The 9,996-nt window shown below is 34.6% G+C and overlaps 1 protein-coding gene across 2 annotated transcripts in view; it reads right to left on the bottom strand.

Moving 5' to 3' along the window:
* Positions 1-1,677: 1,677 nt before the first annotated feature.
* FNIP1 (folliculin interacting protein 1) overlaps positions 1,678-9,996 on the bottom strand; it is a 99,601-nt gene continuing 91,282 nt past the window's right edge. For both annotated transcript variants that reach the window (XM_037509402.2, XM_037509404.2), the window contains 2 exons: positions 7,525-7,640; positions 1,678-4,940 (listed from right to left, as the gene is read on the bottom strand). In XM_037509402.2, coding sequence (XP_037365299.1) covers positions 4,862-4,940; positions 7,525-7,640 — 195 coding nt within the window. In that variant the 3' untranslated portion in view covers positions 1,678-4,861. The remainder of the gene's footprint in view (positions 4,941-7,524; positions 7,641-9,996) is intronic.

The following is a 9,996-nucleotide window of genomic DNA, read 5'->3' as shown; positions in this document are numbered from 1 at the left end:
GGAGAGCTTGCGGAAATCGAAGCCGCCATTTGGCGAACGAGGAAGTCCACGCGCACTCTCCCTTGTTCTTCTAATGAAATCGAGCTCTTGTCAAAGGGCTCCGGTGAGAAATAATTGCCCTGCCCTACACCGAGATCAAGGCAGAGGAAACAAAGCTGCTCGGCCTTGAGCAGATACAGGCAGCTGGTCTACCTTGACGCCAGGTTGGGGTTACCACTGTCTGGAGAAGCCAGGTCTGCGGTACTCTGACGTACTTCTGCCCAAAGGCGCCCTCCTTTCCTCTCCACCACTTTCCTCAGACCGTGGGACTTAATAGTTCTCGAGGCTCAACAGTTGACAGCGTTGTGACACTGGAGCTTTGAGGGAGGGCGAGTATGCACGTTTACACGGAGGCGTGAAGTTGTACTCCCCCAAATTATGTAGGCTAGTGGCATACAATAAAATTTTTAAATAAAACTAACCGCTTTTGTACTACATTTTATGTAACAGTATGTTTCTCAACCGACCAAAGACAGACAATTTCCATGTGTTTACTAGTCATTTGGTAAGAAAAACAGCTTAAAAAACAGCTGTCGGGGAAGACAGCTACAGAAGCTATTCACATCTTAAGATCACTGAGTTCCAGAATCCATCATTTTACAACAATGCTTTTCACATCTCATTAGTGCACAGATGGGCCACACTAAATCACACAATTGCTTACTTTGAGCCACCAAAGATGTCTTTTCCACTGCATTTTAAGCTCCCTAAAGTCTATGTAGATCTATTTACATCTTAGTATTTCTAACAACTAGCAAGGTTCACTAACTTATGATGTTAACAATTTTTCAATGACGTGGCAATAATTAAATTTTCTTTAGAACAACAAAAGGGAAATTTTGGGTTGCAACGTCTTCCTGGTAACGATAGCTGATATAAGGGTTTTGCTAATGTTGGTTCTTGGGCTTGCCCAGTTGAAGTTTACATTATATTAGCCCGTTGGCTCAGTCATCCTGGAAAGAAAGTAATGGTGGAGAAATCAAGGAGAATTTAACTGAAATAAAAATTTCATTTTTTGTGTGTAAACATCCTGTCAGTGGCCTAAGATCACAAAAATGATCTCTTCCATTCTTTAAGTATCACTTTCCAGAGCCTTATCAATTATTCTGAATAGGGAAAAAGGGGAATTAAAGCATTAAAAAAAATGAGCCTGAACTTCATGAGGTTCAAACACCTGAATTTGTGTTTAACAATTTCTAGTTAAATGACACGGTGAACTTAATATCCCAGAACTTCAGATTCTTTATCTATATAAAGTAAAGGACTTATTTATTTAGAATTCTCTAAGATTACATAATTCCTGTGAAGAATTTAGGATGCTGCACTCTATTAATAATTTCTGTTTACCTCTGGGAAGTGATTTCTCTAAAGCATAAATTTGAGCTTAAATAACTAGATGGGCTTGGTAGTTTTTTTTTTTTTTTTTTTTTTTTTAATGCCAACAGTTGTTTTTCACAAACAACTCTTCAGACACACATGTAAGTATTCGCAAAGATGTGAAGCAACAGGAACTCTCACAAGCTGTTGGTTAAGTTAAATTGGGAAACCACTTTTGAGGGAAAAAAAAGTCTCTGGTAAAGCTGAAGCATAACATACCCTATGGCAGTAAATCCACTCCTTGATATATGTCCCAAAGAATACCCATATACACCAGAAAAGATGAAAAAAGAGGTTCATTGCTCATATCAAACAGAAGCTGAAATAACTCAAATGTTCATCAACAATGTAATGGGTAAACTGTAGTATAATCACTCAGTAGAATACCAGCTACATAGCACAGGGATGAATTTCCAACAATGTTAAAAGAAAAAAAGCAAAGCATAAATAAAATATGGCATATAATCACAAGCACAAAGTTCAAACACAAGCAAAATTAAAGTATTTCACTTGGGGCTACATATACAGAGGTTAAACTATAAAGAGAAAACAGGGAAATAATGTTCACAAGTCAAGTTGGTTTTTGCCTCATAAAATAGATTCTACCAAATTACCAATACAGAAATTGAGGATTAAAGAATGACAATATGAACAAAGTCATGCACCTAAAAGTGTGACAGTTGGGCAAAGAATCAAAGTGGTCTGACAACAGAGTTCATGATGTGAGCATGTCTCAATAACACATGAAAAGAAAGACGAACATCACACATCAAATTGACATGTGTATTTTATTGCACAAATTTCCCCGAGAACTGGGAGGTTTATTATAGTACAGGTGAACATCTGAGAAATGTGTACAGAACAAGGAACAAGTATATACATTTTATATATCCCACTATCTAAATAACTTAGAGAAAGCATAACATTCTCATAAGACATCTACCAGGAGTCATTGTGTAAAATCTGGTTTTTTTAAAAGTGATCATCCCCAGTGTATGCCAATTGCAACAAAATGAATTCTGTGCTAGTACATTTATTGCACTTTTCAACTCAAATTAAGACATATTAATAAAAACCACAAATATGTAAAATCAAACCAATTAGTTTATATACAAGGAAAATTAGTTTTAAATCTATAATATTAAAGATCCCTTTTTCATTTCCTGTTTCAACAAACAGGTTTCTTTAAATATGTAACACATATCTGTACCATAAGAAGTTGAGAAAAATTATTTCAAAGAGGCAAAAACTTTCACATTCATCATAGTGACCACACTTAAAGAAGCAGTAGCAGCTCATTTCTTAGGCTTTGTATATAAGGAAAGAATGACTATGACAAAAGTAGAAGAAGTTAAAGGTGGTCTGGGAATTATAAAACTCAGGAATCCTATAAGGATTAGTGATTTTATAAGAAACTATGGGCCTTCTCCTTCCAAGCAAAGCCAAGTACATGAGCTATCCACTTACTGAACGAAGACTGATTTCCTAAATTGTAATTAGAGATTTCAAATAGATAGAACTATGACTAGTTTGATAATTAATTTAAAAAAAAAACATACAAAAAATGCTACATATCATTCTGAGCTATAATGAAAAAGTAATATCCAAAGGCCCATATATGAACTTTTTTATGTTCTGAATTCTGCCAAAGAGATATTCATAGAATTCCAAGCAAGAGGAAAGAATTTCATTAACGAAAGGATAAAAAAATTAAGCCAAAGAAAATATATCCATAAACATTCTTTGGCAGCAAGTCATCCACGGGAGACTTAGGTACTAGCTGGGAAGAACTGATAGGACAAGGGGCCAAACTGATTGCAGGAACACCAGTTTCAGGTTTACATTCCATTAAAACAAACACTTCTCCTTAGTCTAGTTGGAGATTTCTTGAATACATAAAAAGCAAGGCAAAATATGACCCAACACTATAAATTCAAGGTCAAAGTCTAAACAAACTGTGGAAATATTCCTTAATTATTAAAAATTTAAAGAGCAACAACAGATGTATTATACAGTAATGTGTTTAGTAACAGAATAAAGCAAGTGGTTTTCTTTTTTTAAGCTAATCAATTAATTATGATGAAAATATTTCATAAAAGCAGAAACCAACTTCACTTGCAGCATTAAAAATATCTTAAACCAAAAAAAAAAAAATATATATATATCTTAAACCAGATTAAGTAAAGAATTAACTATAATGTAGTATTCAAGTAAACTGAGGTAGTAGAGCATATTGACGATTTTACCTACCTATCTTTCTATTTACATTACTTACAATAGTTTGGTTCCATATTAGCCTTTCTTACAAGCAACTCTACAGTATATACAAAAACAGTAACAATTAAAAGAGTGGAAATCTTTGAAAAAAAATCAGCTTTTGGAAGAGAGGGGCTATTAGAGAAAAAAGAGTAACTTAAACAGTTAATGAGTTCTATTAGTGCAAAAAGAGTATTATGAAGCAGTGAAGCAAACATTCAGTTCTATGAGTTGAATAAGGGCCGATACCGAAAGCAAGGGCCTCGGCTACCTGAGCACTTTCAATGAAAATAGTATTAATTTTGCCAATGCTTTGGTGTCATTTTTATCCCTAATTTTCATTTATTAAATTAGTGAATATGTAAATATTAACATTTATAAGAATTATACTTGTAAACAAAACAAATGGTATAAAGTAGTATACTTATTTTGTGAATTTATATTCATTAGCCTTAAGAAAAGATTGGCTTTAATTATATTTTAGGGTGTGTGAAACACAAAAATCACTGAAAAGTAACATTTTGACATTATATACAATTAATACAAGTTGAAAATATATTTTCTTAAAAAGGCATGTTTACCAATCTTGTAGTTTACCCCTGCTTAAAAAAAAAAAAAAATAGATACATATGTACACCTGGGTGGATAACAAAACAGATTTACACTCATTATTATGTTTATTGTAATTAACAGGCCATTTTGAATACTTTGAGAAATACCCAGAAATTTGCTATTTTGAGCTGAAAAACAAAAAATAAAGTTTTACAGATCTGTACTTTAGAAGAATTAAACTAATAAAATGAGTATTTCTGCGCCATTTAACAATGAGCCATATATTATTATTTATGAATCATGGCAACATTGTAGTGATCTTATGAAATTTCTTAGTACTATTCAGTTTGTAAAATTTTTACATTAACATTTTGGTTTTTTCAAATGCTTTCCCACAAAATTATTTATGCTATTTTAGTTCCATTTAGTTAAAAATCTACCACCTTGCAAAAGTCCAGTCAAAAGGAAAAAGCTATCAAATGCTCACAAAATATGCACTGCAATGGAGGACATCCACGTGACGGATTCATTCAGGAGGAAGTCTAACAGGGAAAAAAAAAATGCCATAAATGGATAGTGTGTCTGCTTCCTTGGCTTCCACTTAAACTTTCCACCAAAGTTAATTTTTCTGAGCATGCTAAAGGAGTATCTGGGCAACATATGGTGAGTGAGTGCTTGCTACAGCAGCCAGAAGAGGAAGATCACTGGACTCAATCCTAAAATAAAAGGGAAAAAAATAAAATTCAGGTTTTTGCAATACAAGATGAGTCCTATAGGCAATGTAGGTCACTATACCTGAGCTGTCAAGGGTTTAGATCACTGTGGACCAAAGGGAAAAGGTAAGAATTGAAGATAACGCAGGTTGGAAATTTTTCAGTTAGTAAAAAACAGAACCAAAGATTTTTTAAAACGAAAGTCCCTAAACCCCAATAGCAAAGTCATGGATGTTAGAAAGCCTCTCATTGACCTTCTGATTGCCCATATCTCAGAAATACAATAGAACAGATTAGGATTGTGTACTCATTGTTTTTGATGACAAATATTTCTATAAATAAGATAAACAAAGAAGTAGTAATGGAATCTTCTTAAAATACATCCTACTGGGCCTCCCTGGTGGCGCAAGGGGTTAAGCATAGCACTGTGAAGCTATCTGCAGTTTCTGCAGCACGAGTTTGAGCCCCAGCCAGCCAGGGAGCAACCTACATGTTGTGGCAGACCTCTCCTGCCTTGTCCACTGCTCCCTTCAGCAGTGTATTTCAGCCAGTCTGCCTGTTCTGTTCCCCACTCTGTGTCTGGTGAATCCTCTCACCCCCCACACTTCTGGCCTATACCCCATTTCTTGTATGCATAAATAAATAAATCTTTTTTTAAAAAAAAAAAACACATCTGGGCCTCCCTGGTGGCACAAGGGGTTAATAACCACACTATGAAGCAATCTGCAGCCTCTGCAGCATGAGTTCGATCCCTGGCCGGCCAGAGAGCAACCCACATGGCGCAGCAGACCTCTCCTGACTCACCCGCTGCTCCCCTCAGCAGCGTATTTCAGTCGGTCTGTCTGTTCTGTTCCCCCCTCTGTCTCTGGTGGATCCTCTCATCCCCCACATCTCTGGCCTGTACCCCAGCTCTTGTACGCATAAATAAATAAATCTTTAAAAAAATAGAATGTAATTGTTAAAAAAAAAAAAATACATCCTACCAGATATCATTTATAGTAAAAAATGACCAGTAACCATAAAATAAGTTATTCAGGACTCATTCATGGTTAGAGAATAAATCTGAATAAAACAACGTTCCATCACCATAGTCCCCTGTGCTCCTTCCTCCCTCTAATCCCTCTCCCTCGTCCTCCCCTACAGTATTGTCTCTGGTTTATAATTGTCTGCTTGTTTATGTTTTATTGTGTTTTGTATTGCTATTATTATTTTTTTACCCCTGATGTCTTATTTGGTTCCCCTATATGGTGATTGTACAGGGTGAAACTGGTGAAGGAAATTCTACAGGGACTACACCTAAGGGGGGGGGGGGGAGAAAAGCAAACATTGTTTAAAAATGAACAACGATGTAAAATATATATAAATAAAATAAAAAATGAAGGTGCTCAATCAAAAAAAAACTAACATTCCACTTTTCAGCTAGTGACTTGGCCTGGATTTAAAATAATACCATAAGAACTGGTAGTAAAAAGTGTATTTCTCATTACTTGTAAAAATTTACTCCAGTACTTTCTGGACATTATTTAATATTATCTATTAGAATAACTATCAATACCTATCAAAAACATAATACAACATCCTTTACCCAAAATTCTGCTTCAAAGAATTTATCACACAAGATTAAAAGATTTCATTCATTCAAGCTTACAATAATAAAACTGAAAATAATCTAAATTCCATCATATAAGAGCCACAGTAAATAAAAATAATGAGGTAGATTAGTATATGTTCATATGCAAAATATATTATTATAAACCAATTTGTTTTGCTTCAATTCTATAAATTAAAAAATTCTGTGAAATAAAACAATCCATTATCCATTGTTTGAGTAGGGGCTGGAAGCTGGGGAAAAAACAATGATGACTGTTACTTTTAGTTTTATGCCAAAATGCACTGTGAACTTTGGTTATAAGCACATTACTTTAAAAACTAAATTTAAAAAAAAAAAAATCACACACACAATCATCTATTTCCAATCTGGATGACAGGAATAATATAAATGAAAGTATTTAATTTGGTTTCTGACATATAGTGGGCTACTAACAGTGTCGGTTCTTTCTCCCTCAAAGCAAAATTAGACAAAAGTTCTAGTTTGTTTTAATTTATTCAACTAGCATTTCAAGAAATAATTCACACACACACACACACAAAAGTGGCCACAGATCGTAAGTGACCACACAATATAATAAAAAGGGTTATACAATGCCTTGAACCAATTTACTGTTCTTCCTTCAGTTAGCATTTGAGATAACTGCCTGCTTTCCAGCAATAACTGCAGGAATGTACAGATATAATATACAGAAAATGGGCAAAGACTAATTATATAATGGTAGATAATATACTACCATCCAAAATTAGATTCTAATTCATTTTTATCTATATTCTCAACTTACTATAATGGCACTGGAAACAATGCCTTTTAGATCAATGAAAGTTAGGTATCTGTTTTTACATGATATAGAGCAACCCACTGGTAAACAGTGACCAGCATCTAACAGAAAAAGACATTTTAAAAGAAAAACAACAATTTTTTGCTTAAAGACAGAACAACGAGAAAGGAAAGTCAGAAAATAAGTCATGAACATACCCTAGAACCACTCCTAGTTCCTTGACATGAACACGCATCTGCCCCCTCAGGTACTCTGAAAGCATTTTGCTCTTGAAGTATAGCTCCTGCAACCTGTCTTCAAGATGCATTACACACTGCAAATAGAGGGCAAACAAGAACCAGATCAGAAAATGGCTTCCAGCTCTTAAGTGATGGTAAATTACAGAGCATCATGCTTTTGACAATTCTATTTATTCATTCCAGCACAATGGAGTACATTTTTAAGCATGCAATTTTAGCCACAGAAGTGTAAATCTTTTCATAGCTCATATCAAAGTTTAGCTTCTACATTCTTTTGTTTTTAAAGATGACAATTATACCTAACAAAATTTACCATTTTATTTCATGTGTACAACTGGGTAACATAACGCACATTCAAAATGTAAAACTATCCATTCCAGAACTTAAAGTTTTTATTCCAAATTTGACAAATATAACCCTCTCATAAATTGATTTCAAATTTATTAATACAGAAAAGGCTGTATTCTCCTGTGGACAAGTAAAAGAAAATGAGTTTGCAATAGCTCAGAAAGAATGTTCTGCAGTCCTAACTAAAATAGAGATGTTCTAATTTGGAATATTAAAAACTAAAACATACACTTTGTTTACATCAATTAACTTGTTGAGTTTACAAAATAGATGAATTTTCATGTGAATTGATGCTAAAAATGGTTCAAGAAAAAACATGAGTTTCAGGTTTTAAAACACTAAATTCTGTCAGACAATTCCCTTCCAAAGAAAATCAGCTGTAAAAACCCATTTTCTCCTGGGGAAAACACAACTAAATAGATTTACTGGCACATTGTTTTTTTGTGGTGTGTGATTTTTCCATGATGCTCATGGAAAATACCTTAAGTGTGAAAATACCTTAAGTGAAGAATAAAATGCTAACTATAGAATATATATGTTGATACTGTACTTTGATGTGCAGAAGTATTTAATTTAATGAAGTTCAGTTAATCCATTTTTGTTTTGCTGCCTGTACTTTTGGGTCAAATCCAAGGTGGTATAGATTATCCCACTATTTTCTTTCTTCTTCATTTCCATTGAGGTAACATTGGCTTACAATACTGTATATGATTTAGAGGCACAGCATCACACCTCCTCAGATATGTTACCCCTCTACATCTACCAGCAAAGCACTCAGTCCTCCACTGTAGCCCATCAGGAATCATCTGCCTCCCCTGTGCCCTCCAATAGCTTCAGTTCTACAGTCAGACTTTCAAGGTTTATTTTCATTTGGTTTTCCATGACCCTTTGTTTTGCTTCTCTATATCCCACATGTAAGTGAAACCATCTGTTATTTGTCTTTCTCCTTGCTTATTTTGCTCAGCATAATCCCCTCTAGTTCCATCCATATTGTAGCAAATATAGCTAGTTGAGTAGTAAGCATTGCACTGTGTACATTCCACATTTTCTTGAACTACTCAGCTATATTATGCACTAGAATATGTTCATAGATGCAAGAAAATGCGGACTGTATACAGTGGAATATTACTCATCCATCCTTGGGCACCAAGGCTACATTCATAACTTTGCTATTCTAAACAGTATGGCAATGAACATACAAGTGCATATATCCCTTTGATCACTGTTTTTGCATTTCTTGGGTAGACACCTACAAGTGGAACTGCTGGATCATATGGTGTATTTATTTTTAATATTTTGAGAAACCTCCATATTGTTTTCCACATGGTTGGACCAGTTTACGTACTTACCAACAGTATGAGAGGGTTCCTTTTTCTTCACATGCCAACACATAGTCTTCTAAGTCATATATATATATATATATATATATATATATATCCCCTAGTTTTCTTCACAGAGTTGAAGCACTTAAGGTTAGGTTTAAATTTAAGTTTGAGGGCCTCCCTGTGGTGCAAGGGGTTAAGTAATCTGCAACAGCAGCATGAGTTTGACCCTCTGCCAGGGAGCTGCCCACATGGCACAGCAGATCTCTCCTGACTCACCCACTGCTCCCCTCAGCAGTGTATTTCAATCAATCTGCCTGTTCTGATCCCCTCTCTGTAGCCCAGTTCTTGTATGCATAAATAAATCTTTAAAAAAAAATATTTGAGTCCTTTTTTTATATAGCATAAGGATTCAATATCATTCTTTTACATATGTGTATCCAATTTTCTCAGCATGGTTTCTTCACAAGACTCCTTTCCCCTTCGAAAGCTGTTGACTTCCTTTTTAAAAAATAACTGACCATACATGTAAAGATTTATTTCTGAACTCTCCAGTATATTCTATTGATCTATATGTCTGTATGTCAATACCACAGTTTTGATTACTGTCACTTTAATTTTTGAAAGCAGCGTGAGTCTTCCAACTTTATTGTTCTTTTTCAAAGTGGTTTTAACGTTTCAGGTTCCCTTGAAATACCATGCAAATTTTAGGAAGGGTGTATTTCTTTTCTTTTAGGGGGGGAGAGGGCCTACTTCTAAA

Source organism: Talpa occidentalis, unplaced genomic scaffold (assembly GCF_014898055.3).
Source record: "Talpa occidentalis isolate TD23 unplaced genomic scaffold, MPIMG_talOcc4v2.1 talOcc4.13, whole genome shotgun sequence".
NCBI classification, from domain to species: Eukaryota; Metazoa; Chordata; class Mammalia; order Eulipotyphla; family Talpidae; genus Talpa; species Talpa occidentalis.
Note: the sequence above shows the minus strand (reverse complement) of the source record. Positions and strands in the feature narration are given on the sequence as shown.